General features: G+C 48.3%; 2 protein-coding genes across 2 annotated transcripts in view; both read left to right on the top strand.

The window, feature by feature from the left end:
* The window catches only part of LOC105486100 (abhydrolase domain containing 18), an 88,511-nt gene extending 87,812 nt beyond the window's left edge, over window positions 1-699 (top strand). The window contains exon 15 of the mRNA XM_071093061.1: window positions 306-699. Coding sequence (XP_070949162.1) covers window positions 306-312 — 7 coding nt within the window. The 3' untranslated portion in view covers window positions 313-699. The remainder of the gene's footprint in view (window positions 1-305) is intronic.
* A 3,269-nt stretch (window positions 700-3,968) lies between these two features.
* Window positions 3,969-7,828, top strand: LOC139362324 (uncharacterized). The gene is made up of 2 exons (XM_071093067.1): window positions 3,969-5,152; window positions 5,644-7,828. The coding sequence occupies exons 1-2, from the start codon at window positions 3,969-3,971 to the stop codon at window positions 5,693-5,695; spliced, it is 1,236 nt and encodes a 411-aa protein (XP_070949168.1). The 3' UTR covers window positions 5,696-7,828.
* Window positions 7,829-17,505: the final 9,677 nt, after the last annotated feature.

Raw genomic sequence — 17,505 nt, 5'->3', positions numbered from 1 at the left:
ACATTCCTCCATATATCTCCCAACTCCCTGAGCCCAGCACAAACACATTCCTCCATATATCTCCCAACTCCCTGAGCCCAGCACAAACACATTCCTCCATATATCTCCCAACTCCCTGAGCCCAGCACAAACACATTCCTCCATATGTCTCTCAACTTTAGAAAAACAACACCTGGGAAATCTCCGATAAGGACACAGTGGGAATCAATAAAAAATGCTAAATGTATAGTGTTAACCAATTATAGTGCTGTAACCAAAAGAATTCCCTTGTTCCTCTGTAACTTTACATATCCTGTTTACATCAGGCTATAAAAAGGCAAGCACTCGCTTTGTTCGGGGCCCTCTTGTATGCTGTGGAATGGAGGGACCACGTTCGAACTTGCAGTAAAAGATCCTTGTCGCTTGGCTTTGACTCTGGACTCTGGTGGTCTTCTTTGGGGAACAAACAGTCTGGGCATAACATCTGGGGGCTCGTCCGGGATTCCCCAAGCCCACCAGACCCCTGGTCAACGGATCTACCAGGATCGATCTGCTGATAGGTGAGCCGGCTCGTCTCTGTTTGTCTGTCTGTGTCTGTTCTGAACCTGTATCTGTGACTCGCGAGGTCTGAAACTGAAGCTGATGTAGTCCTGGCGGACGCGCTATAGGACAGCCAGCGGAGACCGGTGGGAGACGTCCCCTGGCTCTCGTCTGATCTAGGTTTTTATCTGAACTGATTCTGACCCGGGCTCCCGGAGCGTGCTTGCGGCTAGATATTATTAATACGCCAGATTTCCTTTACAGGAATTCTAACCCATATTCTTTTGCAGGAAGAGACTACAAATTAATACAGGATGGGTAATACTCAGAGTACTCCCCTATCTCTCCTTACAAGTAATTTCAAGGATGTTAGAGCAAGGGGCCATGATCTTAGTATGGAAATAAGGAGGGGAAAGCTAATTACTCTGTGCCACTCCGAATGGCCTGCCTTTGATGTGGGGTGGCCACCTGAAGGAACGTTCCAACTTCCTGTCATCACTAGAGTAAAGTCCAAGATTTTCCTACCTGGGCGTGCAGGCCACTCGGATCAAATCCCATATATCCTCATATGGCAGGACCTTGTTGAGAACCCGCCTCCTTGGCTGTCCCCTTTCCAATTAGCCCCCCCGAACCCTGTAAGGTGCTGGTTGCTCGGCCGCTAAAACCCAAGCAACTGACTGCCCCCCCCATCCTGTTCTACCTGATAGCGGGGACCCACTGTCCACAGAACCCCCTCCATACCCCTCCGGGCCCCGGGCCCCGGGCCCCAGCCCCCTGGGCTGAGCCGCTGGAAGGAGCCGGCGGACGGGAGGTGGCCGACGCACCCGGACCCGCTGAAAGTGAAAGTAACTTTGAAGGGCCGTTGGGGCGGATGCGAGGGCGCACTTTGCGGGCTAGCCCCCCCCAGCCGCCTGACTCCACAGTGGCTCTACCCCTTCAGGAAATAGGACCCCCAGATGACACGGGAGTCCCCAGTTTCCAGTATTGGCCATTCTCCACCAGTGATCTGTATAACTGGAAGACTCAGAGTGCTCGGTTCTCAGACAACCCCAAAGATTTAATGGCTTTACTGGATAGTGTCATGTTCACCCACCAGCCCACTTGGGATGATTGTCAGCAGCTCCTCTGAATCTTGTTCACAACGGAGGAGCGAGAGAGAATACAGGTAGAAGCTAGAAAGCTGGTCCCGGGGGACGACGGTCAACCGACTGCCAACCCCGACCTCATAAATGTGACTTTTCCCCTGACCAGGCCGGCGTGGGACTACAACACGGCAGAAGGTAGGGGACGGCTACACCTTTATCACCAGACCCTAATGGCGGGTCTCCGGGCAGCTGCTCGCAAGCCCACTAATTTGGCTAAAGTATACTCTGTTCTGCAGGGGAAGGCAGAAAGCCCAGCTACCTACTTAGAAAGATTAATGGAAGCTTTTAGACAGTACACCCCCATAGACCCAGAGGCTCCAGGAAGTCAGGCAGCTGTCGTAATGTCTTTTGTAAATCAGGCAGCCCCAGACATTCAAAGGAAACTCCAGAAATTAGAAGACTTAGAGGGAAAGCAGATTCAGGACCTCCTTCAGATAGCCCAGCGGGTTTACAATAACAGAGATACTCCAGAAGAAAGGCAATTTAAGGCCACTGAAAAAATGACCAAGGTCCTGGCAGCAGTAGTACAGAAAGAGCATCTACAGCCAGAGAATACCCAACCTAGGCGGTCCCCCAGACATGATAATCTGAGCAAAGACCAATGTGCATACTGTAAGGAAGCTGGCCACTGGGTAAGAGACTGCCCCAAAAAGAAACAACGAGGACAGGGACCCCCTAGGTCTACACCCGTACTAGTCACTCAAGACGAAGACTAGGGAAGATGGGGTTTGGACCCCCTCCCCGAACCTAGGGTAACTTTACAAGTGGAGGGGTCCCCAGTCCAGTTCTTGGTCGATACGGAAGCACAGCACTCAGTCCTAGTTAAAACTAACGGAAAATTATCCTCCAAGTCCTCGTGGGTACAAGGGGCCACAGGAATTAAGAAATACCCCTGGACAACACAAAGAACAGTAAACCTCGGAGCCAGGAATGTAACCCATTCTTTCCTGGTCATCCCTGAGAGCCCCTGTCCCCTATTAGGGAGAGACCTGCTAACTAAAATGGGAGCACAGATCCATTTCCTCCCCGAGGGGCCCGTCGTGACCAACTCCCAAAATCAGCCCGTGTCCGTCCTGACTATAACCCTAGAAGATGAGTACCGGCTCCACCAGGAGCGAGCGGCCCCTGACCAGGACATAGCAACCTGGCTCCAGCAATATCCAGGAGCTTGGGCGGAAACAGGGGGCTTAGGACTAGCAAAACACCGTCCTGCCTTGTTTGTTGAACTCAAGCCTGGGACAGACCCCGTTCGGGTACGCCAATACCCGATGCCCCTAGAGGCCAAAGAAGGGATTGCACCACATATTCGCCGGCTCCTCGACCAAGGGGTCCTTCGCCCATGTCACTCGCCCTGGAATACTCCGTTGTTGCCAGTACGAAAACCTAGTAGCAGAGAATACAGACCTGTACAAGACTTGAGAGAAGTCAATAAGAGGGTTATGGACATACATCCAACTGTGCCTAACCCATACACCCTCCTGAGTACCTTAAACCTAAACATCAATGGTACACTGTTTTAGATTTGAAAGATGCTTTCTTCAGTTTGCCTTTAGCCCCTCAGAGCCAAAAGCTCTTCGCCTTCAAGTGGACTGACCCTGGGAGGGGCATAAGTGGCCAACTGACATGGACCAGACTGCCACAGGGATTCAAAAACTCTCCTACCCTGTTCGATGAGGCCCTCCATGAAGACCTGGGTAAGTACCGATGCAAACACCCTGAAATAACCTTACTACAGTATGTTGATGACCTCCTGATTGCTGCTGAAACCCAAGAAGCTTGTATTCAAGGGACCAAGGGTCTCTTACAAACTCTAGGGAAACTAGGCTACCAAGCCTCAGCAAAGAAAGCTCAAATCTGTAAATCAGAAGTAACATATCTGGGGTACCTGCTAAAAGGAGGGCAGCGCTGGTTAACAGATGCCTGGAAGCAGACTGTTCTGCAGATCCCCAGGCCACAATCCACCCGAAAAGTAAGGGAATTCCTGGGGTCGGCAGGATTTTGTAGACTATGGATACCTGGGTTCGCAGAACTGGCTAAACCCTTATATCAGGCAACACGGGGCAGCAGCCATTTAATTGGACAGAGGAAGCCGAGTTGGCTTTCCAACAGATCAAAACCGCCCTACTCTCTGTGCCTGCACTGGGACTACCTGATGTCACCAAGCCCTTCCACTTATAGGTGGACAAGAGCAAGGGTGTCACCAAGGTGGTAATAACTCAGAACTTAGGCCCCTGGTGGAGGCCGGTTGCCTACCTGTCAAAGAAATTAGACCCAGTGGCTGCCAGGTGGCCCCCTTGTCTCCGAATGATTGCGGCCACGGCCCTGATGGTACAAGATGCTGATAAACTTGTCATGGGTCAAGAATTACGGGTCGTTACCCCACATGCCATCGAGGGTGTACTCAAACAGCCACCTAATCGATGGATAAGTAACGCCCAGCTCACCCACTACCAAGGACTACTACTGAATCCTCTCAGGATAACTTTCCTGACCCCAACAACCTTAAACCCTGCCTCGCTGCTGCCCAACCTGGACCTGGACGCCCTGCTCCATGATTGCACCGAGATACTAGCTCAGGTGCATGGAGTTCGAGAGGACCTGCAGGACCGCCCACTTCCTGACACTGACCTAGTCTGGTTCACTGATGGGAGCAGCTTCGTACACCAAGGCCAGAGGTACGCTGGAGCGGCAGTGACTTCAGAGACTGAGGTAATCTGTGCAGAACCCCTGCCCCCGGGGACATCGGCCCAGAAGGCCGAACTGATAGCGCTCACCCAAGCTCTTACCTTAGGGGCAGGGAAGAAACTGACAGTATACACAGACAGCCGATATGCTTTTGCTACGGCGCACATACATGGGGCCATTTACAGGGAGCGAGGGTTACTAACGGCTGAAGGAAAAGAGATAAAAAACAAGCAAGAGATCCTAGCCCTGTTAACAGCCCTATGGAGACCAGAAAAATTGGCTATTGTACATTGCCCAGGGCATCAGAAACCAACCACTCCAATTGCTCAAGGCAACTTTCTGGCAGACCAAACTGCAAGGAGTGTGGCAAAGGCTCCCAGCCAACTCCTTGCACTCCAGCTCCCTGATCCGGGCCCCCGGGACTTGCCATATCTCCCTGATTATTCAGAACAAGATCTCCAGTGGATTGACAAACTTCCCCTGAAACAGATCCAGAATGGGTGGTGGACTGATACTAATAACCAAACCATCCTACCAGAAAAATTAGGACACCAAGTGTTAGAACACATCCACCGAACCACCCACCTGGGTGCCCAGTGGATGATAGACCTGATCAGACGCTCCAAGCTCAAAATCAGACATACAGCCGAGACGGCCAGCAGCATCGTGACAAGTTGCAAAGTCTGCCAGCTTAACAACGCCTACCCCCAATCCCAGGCTGCAACGGGAACAAGGCTCAGGGGAACCAGGCCCGGTATCTACTGGGAAGTAGATTTTACTGAGATAAAGCCAGGAAAATACAGGTATCGGTACTTACTTGTCTTTGTAGATACTTTTTCAGGGTGGACTGAAGCATTCCCAACCAAAAGGGAAACTGCTCAGGTCGTAGCAAAGAAAATTCTGGAAGATATCCTCCCCAGGTATGGCTTCCCCGTCCAGATAGGGTCGGATAATGGGCCGGCCTTTGTCGCTAAGGTAAGTCAGGATTTGGCTTCCATCCTTGGGGCAAATTGGAAACTACATTGCGCTTACAGGCCCCAGAGTTCAGGACAGGTAGAGAGGATGAATCGGACCTTAAAGGAGACCTTAACTAAATTGACTATGGAGACTGGCGCTAACTGGGTGGTCCTTCTCCCCTACGCTCTGTTCCGGGCCCGTAATACCCCTTACAGACTGGGCCTTACCCCTTATGAAATCACGTATGGCAGACCCCCACCCCTGGTTCCCAGCCTAAAAGATGATCTGCTCAAGTCTGAAACAGAAAATGTCTCTGAACTCTTATTTTCCTTACAAGCCTTGCAGAAAATTCATCAAGAAATCTGGCCCAGGCTGAAGGAACTATATGAGACCGGACCCCACCGACACCCCATCCGTACCAGCCGGGAGACTGGGTCCTGGTTAAGCGACATCGACAAGAGACCCTAGAACCCAGGTGGAAGGGACCACTCCAGGTACTCCTAACCACACCCACCGCCCTGAAGATAGAAGGCATTGCGTCGTGGATCCACTACACCCATGTCAAGCCAGTGGACCCAACCTCCGACCTTCTGGGACCAATCACGGCGGCGGCTGAAGCACCGGCCACGTGGACTGTGGACAGAGCTAAGAACAACCCCTTAAAACTCACCCTGCGCCGGCAGCATAGCTCACTGCAAACATGCAGTTAGGTAGTCTAACCCTAACGTTAGTCGCCCTAGTGGCCGCTGGGGAAATCACAAAAACAGTTCTTAATCCCTTTGTCTGGAGATTCTGGCTTTATGAAAACCGAACCCACCCTGGGCAACCTCATAAGCCCGGGAAATTATTGGCCAGTGCTGATTGCCCCTCCTCAGGGTGCAATAGCCCAATTCTACTAAATTTTACTGGTTTTCAAATAGCCAAACCTATGACACCAATAATATGCTTTGAGTTTGATCAGACTAAATACAATTGTAAACACTATTGGTGGCACCAAAATGCCGGCTGTCCTTATAACTATTGTAACATCCATAGATCCCGATATTGGGGAGAGAAAGAACAGTTAGACCCTAAGTGGGCCTTCCATCGTAGACGGGACGGAGACTTTTCATATACATGGATAGTTAGAAACCCCTGGAACTCCCACTGGACCACACCTCAACATGGGGCTGTATACTACTCCCCCTCCTCCACATGGCCTAGCAGTCACCTCTATCTGTGGCGAGGTCTAGTGCAGGTACTGCCTCTGGTCCATGGAAATATCCAACGACAAGAAAACAGACTAACACAAGACTTACGTCCTTTCTCCCGGTTAAAATTATTACAAGAAGGACTAGAACTTGCTAACCTTACAGGACTTCACAGCCTGTCTGGCTGCTTTCTGTGTGCCACTCTAGGGCGTCCACCGCTAACCGCTGTCCCTCTGCCATGGGGATCCTCTACCTCTGCCCAAGCTAACAACCTCCGAAACCTCTCATATGCCCCTATCCTTAACGTGCCCCTATACCTAAACCCCAGTTAGGAAAAGCTTCCCTACTGTTTCTCAGGAACCAATTCCAGCCTCTGCAGCATCACTGCAACGCCCCCTAATATCACCCCAAGGGCTCCGCTGGGCATATTCTTCTGGTGTAATGGAACATTATCTAAGAACCTATCTAGTCCCTCTGTTACCAACCTACTGTGTCTTCCTGTCACATTAGTTCCCCGGTTGACTCTACTAACTGCTGGCGAGTTCCTGGGGTACACCGGTAACTGGACTAGTACTGCTATTCACCCAGTCCTTAGACCGAGACCTGCACGAGCCATATTTCTCCCCCTCATTGCGGGAATCTCCCTCACCTCATCCCTCATTGCGGCCGGACTGGCGGGGGGAGCCCTAGGTCACACCCTCATAGAAAGCAACAGGTTATACCAGCAATTTGCTGTTACTTTGGAGGAGTTGGCTGAGTCCCTTGCCTCCCTTCAGCGACAGCTCATGTCCCTAGCTCAGGTAACCTTGCAGAACCGGAGGGCCCTAGACCTACTCACTGCTGAAAAAGGTGGTACATGTATGTTTCTAAAGGAAGACTGTTGTTTCTACATAAATGAATCAGGGCTTGTAGAGGACCGGGTCCAGCAGCTACGCAAGTTAAGCACAGAAGTAAAAACACGGCAGTTTGCTTCAGCTGCAGACCAATGGTGGAATTCCTCTGTGTTTTCCCTGTTAGCCCCCTTCCTTGGACCCCTGCTGAGTCTACTATTTCTGCTTACCGTAGGACCTTGTGTTGTTAACAGAATTTTGCAGTTTGTCAGAGAAAGGTTTGACACCGTACAGCTCATGGTCCTCAGAGCCCAATACCAACCTGTAAATGCTGAAACAGAATCAGACTTATAAGACCCAAGATTGGCTCTAGAGGTACCTAAGAAAAGGGGGGAATGAAAGAAACCAAACACATTCCTCCATATATCTCCCAACTCCCTGAGCCCAGCACAAACACAGTCCTCCATATATCTCCCAACTCCCTGAGCCCAGCACAAACACATTCCTCCATATATCTCCCAACTCCCTGAGCCCAGCACAAACACATTCCTCCATATATCTCCCAACTCCCTGAGCCCAGCACAAACACATTCCTCCATATGTCTCTCAACTTTAGAAAAACAACACCTAGGAAATCTCTGATAAGGACACAGCGGGAATCAATAAAAAATGCTAAATGTATAGTGTTAACCAATTATAGTGCTGTAACCAAAAGAATTCCCTTGTTCCTCTGTAACTTTACATATCCTGTTTACATCAGGCTATAAAAAGGCAAGCACTCGCTTTGTTTGGGGCCCTCTTGTATGCTGTGGAATGGAGGGACCAAGTTCGAACTTGCAGTAAAAGATCCTTGTCGCTTGGCTTTGACTCTGGACTCTGGTGGTCTTCTTTGGGGAACAAACGGTCTGGGCATAACAGGCCTCCCAAAGTGCTGGGTTTACAGGCGTGAGACACTGTGCCTGGCCAGGTTGTAGTGTTTTCTCTTTGTGATTTTTAACTTACATTTCCCTGCTTTCTTTTCTTTTTCTTTCTTTTCTTTTTTTTTTTTTTTTTCTGAGACAGAATCTTGCTCTTGCTCTGTCACCCAGGCTGGAGTGCAGTGGTGCGATCTTGGCTCACTGCAACCTGCACCTCCCGGGTTCAAGCGATTCTCCTGCCTCAGCCTCCCAAATAGCTGGGATTATGGGCACATGCCACCATGCCCGGCTAATTTTTGTATTCTCAGTAGAGACAGGGTTTCACCACGTTGGTTGGGCTGGTCTCGAACTCTCTGACCTGTCATCTGCCCATCTCAGCCTCCCAAAGTGCTGGGATTACAGGCGTGAGCCACCACGCCCGGCCCCATTTCCCTGCTTTCTAATGAGGTTAAACATGATTTTGTTTCTTTCTTTCTTCTTTTTCTTTTTTGAGACAGGGTTTCACTTTGTTACCCAGGCTAGAGTGCAGTGGTATGATCGCAGCTAACTGCAGCCTCAGTCTCCCAGACTCACGTGATCCTCCCACCTCAGCCTCCCTTGTGGCTGAGACAACAGGCATGCCACAATACCAGGTATCCAGGAAAGTGTCAAAGTCTGTAAAATATTTGAAGAGATTTATTCTGAGCCAAATATGAGTGACCATGGCCTGTGACACAATCCTTAGGAGGTCCTGAGAACATGTGCCCAAGGTGGTGGGGGTGCAGCGTTGTTTTATGCATTTTAGGGAGGCATGAGACATCAAACACAATTAAGAAATACGTTGGTTTTGTCCAGAAAGGCAGGATAACTCAAAGCGGAGTGGGTGGGGGGCTTCCAGGCTATAAGTAAATTTAAACCTTTTCTGGTTGACAATTGGTTGAGTTTGTTTAAAGACCTGGGAAAGTAGCCGGGCATAGTGGCTCATGCCTGTAATACCCGCACTTTGGGAAGCCGGAGAGGGCAGAACACCTGAGGTCAGGAGTTCGAGACTAGCCTGGCCAACATGGTGAAACCCCATCTCTACTAAAAATACAAAAATTAGCTGGGCGTGGTAGCGAGTGCCTGTAATCCCAGCTGCTTGGGAGGCTGAGGCAGGAGGATCACTTGAACCCGGGAGGTGTAAGTTGCGATGAGCCAAGACGGCACCATTCAGCCTGGGCAACAAGAGGGAAACTCTGTCTGGAAAAACAAAAACAAAAACAAAAACAAAAAACAAAAACAAAAACAAAACCTGGGAAAGAAAGGCATTTTCCTTTCGAAAGAAACAAAATGTTGAAGTTAAAGGATTAGGGAGACCAAGGTTCTTTTGAAGTCGTATAGTGGCTAGCTTAGAGACAATAGATGACAAATGTTTCCTATTCAGATCTTTAAAAGGTGCTACACTCTTAGTTAATCTCTTTAGGATTGAGAAGGCCTGGAAGAAAAGATCTAGCAATGTTAATATAGATTCTTTACAGATGCAAATTCCCCCCCCACACACACACAAAGGACAGCTTTGCAGGGCCATTTCAAAATATGGCAAAGGAAAAAAAAAAAAAAAAAAAGGCCGGGCGCAGTGGCTCAAACCTATAATTCCAGCACTTTGGGAAGCCCAGGCGGGCGGATCACCTGGGGTCACTGAGATTGAAGCCAGCCTGGCTAACACGGTAAAACCCCATCTCAACTAAAAATACAAAAACCAGCCAGGCGTGGTGTCGTGCACTTGTAATCCCAAGTACTCAGGAGGCTGAGGGAAAAGAATCGCTTGAACTTGAGAGGTGGAGGTTGCATTGAGCTGAAATTGTGCCACTGCACTCCAGCCTGGGTGATAGGGCGAGACTTCGTCTCATAAATAAATAAATAAATAAATAAATAAAATAAAACAAAATATGGCAAAGAAACATGTTTTGGGGTAAAATATTTTTACTTTCTTCTTTGTTATGCCAGAGTCAGACTGGAAAGTAAGTCACAATATATAGGGTTAAATAAAACCCATCTGATGAGAATTTATGGTTTGTAGGGCATGAATCCCCAGACCCATTAGATAGGAATTTGGGCAAGATAAAAAAAAATGAGAGCTTAGTCCTCACTGGCTACTTTTTTTTTTTTTTTTCAAGACAGAGTTTCATCATGTTACCCAGGCTAGTCTCCAGCTCCTGGGCTCAGGTCTCCTGGGCTCAATCAGTCCACCAACATTTGTCTCCCAAAGTGCTGGGATTACAGGCTTGAGCTACCGTGCCCAGCCTGTGATTTTCTTTTTATTTTTTGAGGGAGAGTTTCGCTCTGATCACCCAGATTGGAGTGCAATGGCGCAATCTTGGCTCACTGCAACCTCCACCTCCTGGGTACAAGCGATTATCCTGCCTCAGCCTCCTGAGTAGCTGAGATCACAGGCGCCTGCCACCATGTCTGGCTAATTTTTTCTATTTTAGTAGAGATGGGGTTTCACCATGTTGGTCAGGCTGGTTGGGAACTCCTGACCTCAGGTGATCCATTCGCCTCAGCCTCCCAAAGTGCTGGGATTACAGGCGTGAGCCACCGTGCCTGGCGGAGTCTATGGTTTTCATATAACATATGAAGCATTTTGATTCTCTCAGATTTTACACTCAGAATACACTATCTACAGTTAATTCTCAACTTTTTCTCCTACTTAATTAAATTCTAAGAATACTAAGAAGATGAGCTGAGATAGGGTCTTGCTATGTTGCCCAGTCTGGTCTCAAACTCCTGAGCTCAAATGATTCTCCTGCCTCAGCCTCTCAAGTAGCTGGGACTACAGGCAGCTGTCACTATACCCAGGTTTAGTCAGAAATTTAGAACTTGATCTCTTTATTTCATTTCTTATATCCATTAGATTAGCAATTCCAGTTAATGAGATAATTCCCAAAATGTATCTCAAATCATTCCACTGCCCTATGCACTGCCACTTCTTAAGTCCAGACCATCATCATATCGTTCTTAGAATACTACAACAACAACTTCATGTTTTTCACATTCTGCATTTTGTCACTGCCCTTTCCACTTCATTTTCCATATTACAGCAATAGGGGTATTAACTCTTACATCTTTTCAGTGTTTCCCCATTGCTCTGATAGAATTCAAATTCTGTCATAATCCAGAAGCCCCTGCAGGCTCTGCCTTAGGCTCTCTCTCTCACCTCATCTTTACTCATGCTTTTTTTTTTCTTTTTTTTGAGACAGAGTCTCGCTTCTTCACCCAAGCTGGAGTGCGGTGGCATGATCTTGGCTCACGGCAACCTCCGCCTCCTGGGTTCAAGCAATTTTCCTGCCTCAGCCTCCCCAGTAGTTGGGATTACAGGCACCACCACCATGCCCGGCTAATTTTTGTATTTTTAGTAGAGACGAGGTTTTGCCATGTTGGCCAGGCTGGTCTCGAACTCCTGACCTCAAGTGATCCGCCCACCTTGGTCTCCCAAAGTGCTTGGATTACAGGCTTGAGCCACCACACCTGGCCATTTTCTTTCTTTCTTTTTTTTTTTTTTTTTTGAGACAGGGTCTCGCTTGAACCCGGGAGGCAGAGGTTGCAGTGAGCTTAGATGGCGCCACTGCACTCCAGCCTGGGCGATGCAGTGAGACTCTGTCTCAAAAAAAAAAAAAAAAAAAAAATTAATTAATTAAAAAGTGAAATGGAACTGAATAGACCATGTAAGAACGTCTTCATAGCCGGGCACAGTGGCTCATGCCTGTAATCCCAACACTTTGGGAGGCCCAGGCAGGTGGATCACCTGAGGTCATGAGTTTGAAACCAGTCTGGTGAAACTACTACTAAACTACTACTACAACCTGGTGAAACTACTAAAAATACAAAAACAAGCTGGGCGTGGTGGCAGGCGCCTGTAATCCCAGCTACTCAGGAGGCTGAGGCAGGAGAATCGCTTGAACCCGGGAGGTGGAGGTTGCAGTGAGCCGAGATTGCACCACTGCACTCCAGCCTGGGTGACACAGTAACACTCCGTCTCAAAAAAAAAAAAAAAAAAAAAAAAAAAGAATGTCTTCATGTAGTAAGGATAAGTACTGTTTTCTGAAACTTTTGGTTAAATTATACATATTAAGTCATTAGATGTGGAAGTCATTGCACTATGCATTTTGCCTCTCTGTAAGTTCCTGAAGTGACTAGTTCACCAGATCAGTTACTGGATCATAGTAATCAGTCAGTGAATATTTATAAATTGATTAAAACAAGCTGTAAGAAGTATTGAGAAGCTGATTAAAAACTTTTGCTTAATTTCTCTACAGAGTTTCTTTTTTTCTTTTTTATTTTGTTTGAGACAGGGTCTCGCTCTGTCACCCAGGCTGGATGCAGTGGCACGATCTCGGCTCACTGTGACCTCTGCTTCCCAGGTTCAAGGGATTCTCCTGCCTCAGCCGCTGAGTAGCTGGAATTACAGGCATGCACCACCACGCCCGGCTAATTTTTTTGTATTTTTAGTAGAGACGGGGTTTCACTATGTTGGTCAGGCTGGTCTTGAACTCCTGACCTCGTGATCCACCTGCTTTGGCCTTCCAAAGTGCTGGGATTATAGGCGTATATAATCTTTCTTCTTCTTTTTGTTTTTCAGTTTATTTTTTCTAGCCAGGCATGGTGATGTACACCTGTAGTTCCAGCTACTAGGAAAGCTAAGGCAGGATGATCACTTGAGTTCAGCAGTTCATGACAAACCTAGCCTACATAGTGAGACCCTGTCTTTAAAAAAAAAAAAAGGCCGGGCGCGGTGGCTCAAGCCTGTAATCCCAGCACTTTGGGAGGCCGAGACGGGTGGATCACGAGGTCAGGAGATCGAGACCATCCTGGCTAACATGGTGAAACCCCGTCTCTACTAAAAAATACAAAAAAACTAGCCGGGTGATGTGGCGGACTCCTGTAGTCCCAGCTACTTGGGAGGCTGAGGCAGGAGAATGGCATGAACCCGGGAGGCGGAGCTTGCAGTGAGCTGAGATCTGGCCACTGCACTCCAGCCTGGGTGACAGAGCGAGACTCCGTCTCAAAAAAAAAAAAAAAAAAAAAAAAAAGGAGGAGGCCCAGGCGCGGTGGCTCATGCCTGTAATCCCAGCACTTTGGGAGGCCGAGGTGGGCGGATCACGAGGTCAGGAGATCAAGACCATCCTGGCTAGCATGCTGAAACCCGTCTCTACTAAAAAAAAAAAATACAAAAAATTAGCCAGGCGTGGTGGTGGGCGCTTGTAGTCTCAGCTACTCTGGAGGCTGAGGCAGGAGAATGGTGTGACCCGGGAGGCGGAGCTTGCAGTGAGCTGAGTTCAGGCCACTGCACTCCAGCCTGGGTGACACAGCAAGACTCCGTCTCAAAAAAAAAAAAAAAGAAAAAATTAAAATGAGGCCAGGCGTGGTGGCTCTCACCTGTAATCCCAGCACCTTAGGAGGCTGAGGCTGGCAGGTCACCTAAGGTCAGGAGTTCAGGACCAGCCTGGTAAACATGGTGAAACCCTGTCTCTATTAAAAACACAAGAATTAGGGGACAGGCGCAGTGGCTCACACCAGTAATCTCAGCACTTTGGGTGGCCCAGGAGGGTGGATCACTTGAGGTAGGAGTTCAAGACCAGCCTGGTCAACATAGTGAAACTTTGTCTCTACTAAAATTCGCTGGGCGTGGTGGTGCATGCCTGTAGTCCCAGCTACTAGGGAGGCTGAGGCAGGAGAATTGCTTGAACCTGGGAGGTGGAGCTTGCAGTGAGCTGAGATCCCGCCACCGCACTCCAGGCTGGGCAACAGAGTGAGACTACGTCTCAAAAAAAGAAAAATTAGGCACGGTGGCGCATGCCAGGAGGACTCGCTTGAACCCACGAGGCAGAGGCTGTAGTGAGCCAAAACCGTACCACTACACTCTAGCCTAGGCAACAGAGTGAGACTCTTTCTAAAAAAAAAAAAAAAAAAAACAAAAGAAAAACAGGCCAGGCAAGGTGGCTTACACCTGTAATTCCAACACTTTGGGAGGCAACGTGGGCAGATCACCTGAGCTCAGGAGTTGGACACCAGCCTGGGCAACATGGTGAAAACCCTGTCTCTACTGAAAATACAAAAAATTAGCTGGGCATGGCAGCGCACGCCTGTAGTCCCAGCTACTCCAGAGGCTGAGGAAGGAGAATTCTTGAACTTAGGAGGTGGAGGTTGCAGTGAGCCGAAATTGTGCTGCTGCACTCCAGCCTGGACTCCAGCTAAAAAAAAAAAAAAAATCAACAAAAAAGAAAGATATTTATGGCTGGGTGCGTGGCTCATGCCTGTAATCCTACCACTTTGGGAAGCCGAGTGAGTGGATCACTTGAGGTCAGGAGTTTGAGAGCAGCCTGGCCAAGACGGTGAAACCCCTTCTCTACTAAAATTAAAAAATTAGCTGGGTGCGGTGGCAGGCACCTGTAATCACAGCTAATCAGGAGGCTGAGGCAGGAGAATTGCTTGAACCTGGGACGCAGAGGTTGCAGTTAGCTGAGATCTTGCCACTACACTCCAGTGTGGGTGACAGGGTGAGACTCCATCTCAAAAAAAAACAAAAAAAACCCACAACCAAACAAACAAACAGAAAGCACATTTATGTTGTACCAGTATTCACAAGACTGTACTAATATTAATATAACTAGATAACAAGAAATATTTGAAAAACTAACTGACCCCTCCTCCTACACCTTATTGTTTGAACACTTCTGTTCTTTGAAAGCTGGAAAAGAGAAAAAGATATGCTTCCTTGAGCTTACTGAATATTATTGGAGTACTTTTTCAAAAACATTAAATATTACTGTTATTTGTGTATTACAAGTTATTATAAAACAAGATTGGTGTGTCAGGAAAGGCAGATAGATTTTATTTTTTTTATTTTTATTTTATTTTTATTTATTTATTTTTTTGAGACGGAGTCTCGCTCTGTCGCCCAGGCTGGAGTGCAGTGGCTGATCTCAGCTCACTGCAAGCTCCACCTTCCGGGTTTACGCCATTCTCCTGCCTCAGCCTCCCGAGTAACTGGGACTACAGGCGCCCGCCAACACGCCCGGCTAGTTTTTTGTATTTTTTAGTAGAGACAGGGTTTCACCATGTTAGCCAGGATGGTCTCGATCTCCTGACCTCGTGATCCACCCGTCTCGGCCTCCCAAAGTGCTGGGATTACAGGCTTGAGCCACCGCGCCCGGCCTTAGATTTTAATATGTATCATAACTCAATTATTAGTCTGAGAGTTTCTAGCCAAGACACATAACTTTTTAGTCCCTATTTCTGTTAAACTGGCCCCTTAAAGCCTATCTAAACGCCCGGGCACGGTAGTTCACGCCTGTAATCCCAGCACTTTGGGAGGGCTGAGGCGGGTGGATCACGACGTCAGGAGATCCAGACCATCCTGGCTAACATGGTGAAACCCCATCTCTACTAAAAAATACAAAAAATTAGCCGGGCTCGGTGGCATGCGCCTCTGGTCCCAGCTACTCCTGAGGCTGACGCAGGAGAATCACTTGATGTGGAGGCAGAGGTTCCAGTGAGCCGAGATCGCACCACTGCACTCCAGCTTGGGCGACAGAGCGAGACTCTGTCTCAAAAGAAAACAAAACGAAAACAAAACCTACCTAAAAGTAAAGAGAGCTTCAAAATGCTTACTTAGAAGGGGCTTAAGAACAGCAGTCCTGGCTGGAAAGTAGCCGAGATTTGAGTTGAAACTATGCTTGGCCGGAGGCGGTGGCTCACACCTGTAATGCCAGCAGTTTGGGAGGCTGACGCAGGCAGATCACTTGAGGTCAGGAGTTCCAGACCAGCCTGGCCAACATGGCAAAACCCCGTCTGTACTAAAAATACAAAAATTAGCCAGGCATGGTGGCATGCGCCTGTAGTCTCAGCTGCTCGGGAGACTGAGGTAGGACAAATGCCTAACCCGGGAGGAAGTTGCAGTGAGCCAATATCGTGCCACTGCCCTCCAGCCTGGGCAACAGGGCAAGACTCTGTCTCAAAAAACAAAACCAAAACCAAATCAAAACCAAAAACCAAAACAAACACACACACACACACACACACAAAACAAATACAAAACAACAAAAACAAAACAACACCCCCCCCCCCAAAAAAAGCGCCTATGTTTGCACAGCAAACACTGTTTTTACACATTTGTAAGATATAGGTCAGTTAAAAAAGAGCAACATTTTCTAAAAATGCTTTTATTCCTCTTTTATTAATTTTTTTGTGTGACAGGATCTCACTCTTTCGTTCAGGCTATAAGTACAGTTGCGCGATCTTGGCTAGCTGCATCCTGCAGCTTTCCCCAGCTCAGGAGATCCTTCCGCCTCAGCCTCCCAAGTAGCTGGGACTATATGGGTCAGCATCACTATGCCCTGCTTTTTTTTTTTTTCTTTTCTTTTTTGAGATGGGAGTCTAGTTCTGTCGCCCAGGCTGGAGTGCAGTGGCATGATCTCGGCTCACTGCATCCTCTGCCTCCCAGGTTTAAGTGATTCTCCTGCCTCAGCCTCCTGAGTAGCTGTGGTTACAGGCACACGCCACAATGCCTGCCTATAATACTATTAGGGAAGGAGGACGGCAGCTTGGAGTAGGGCAATAGTAGTGGAGAAAGCAGCAGAAGGATTTGATAGATTTAGGAGGTACAATCAATTGGTCTTGCTGAGTGCCTAGAACATTGCCTGGCTGATGCTTGAGAAATATTTGTAATGAATAAACTAGCCATGGAGCTTGAGGGACGGGGGTGAAAGGATGACTCTTAGGTTTTATGGACTAGGTTTTATGGTGCTATTCACTGAGAGAGAGAACAGGGTTAAAAAACCTGGTTAAAGGATGCTACCTCTCACACATGCTTACTGTAAATTGGCTCTTCTCTCACCCCCATTGCCTTGACGGCAGCTTTTTTTTTTTTTTTTAGAGTGAGTCTCTCTCTGTCTCCCAGGCTGGAGTGGCTGGAATGCAGTGGCACGATCTCAGCTCACTGGGTTCAAGAGATTTTCCTGCCTCAGCCTCCCGAGTAGCTGGGATTACAGGCACCTGCCACCATGCCCGGCTAAGTTTTGTATTTTTAGTAGAAATGGGGTTTCACCATGTTGGCCAGGCTGGTCTCGAACTCTTGACCACAAGTGATCGCCTGCCTTGGCCTACCAAAGTGCTGGGATTACAGGCGTGAGCCACCATGCCAACCCAGAGGGCAGTGTTTCTTTGTTTTTGAGATGGACTTTCACTCTGTAGCCCAGGCTGGAGTGGACTGGTGCCACCTCACTGCAACCTCTGACTCCCAGGA

This window comes from Macaca nemestrina, chromosome 3 (assembly GCF_043159975.1).
Source record: "Macaca nemestrina isolate mMacNem1 chromosome 3, mMacNem.hap1, whole genome shotgun sequence".
NCBI lineage: Eukaryota > Metazoa > Chordata > Mammalia > Primates > Cercopithecidae > Macaca > Macaca nemestrina.
This window is presented reverse-complemented; position numbering and strand designations above follow the sequence as displayed.

Bases quoted from the DNA above. Each gene is read 5' to 3' on its own strand.
- LOC139362324 (XM_071093067.1), top strand. From the start codon at position 3,969: ATGATTGCGGCCACGGCCCTGATGGTACAAGATGCTGATAAACTTGTC. The intron at 5,153-5,643 runs GTATCGGTACTT...TTTCCTTACAAG, and splicing joins ATAAAGCCAGGAAAATACAG to CCTTGCAGAAAATTCATCAA.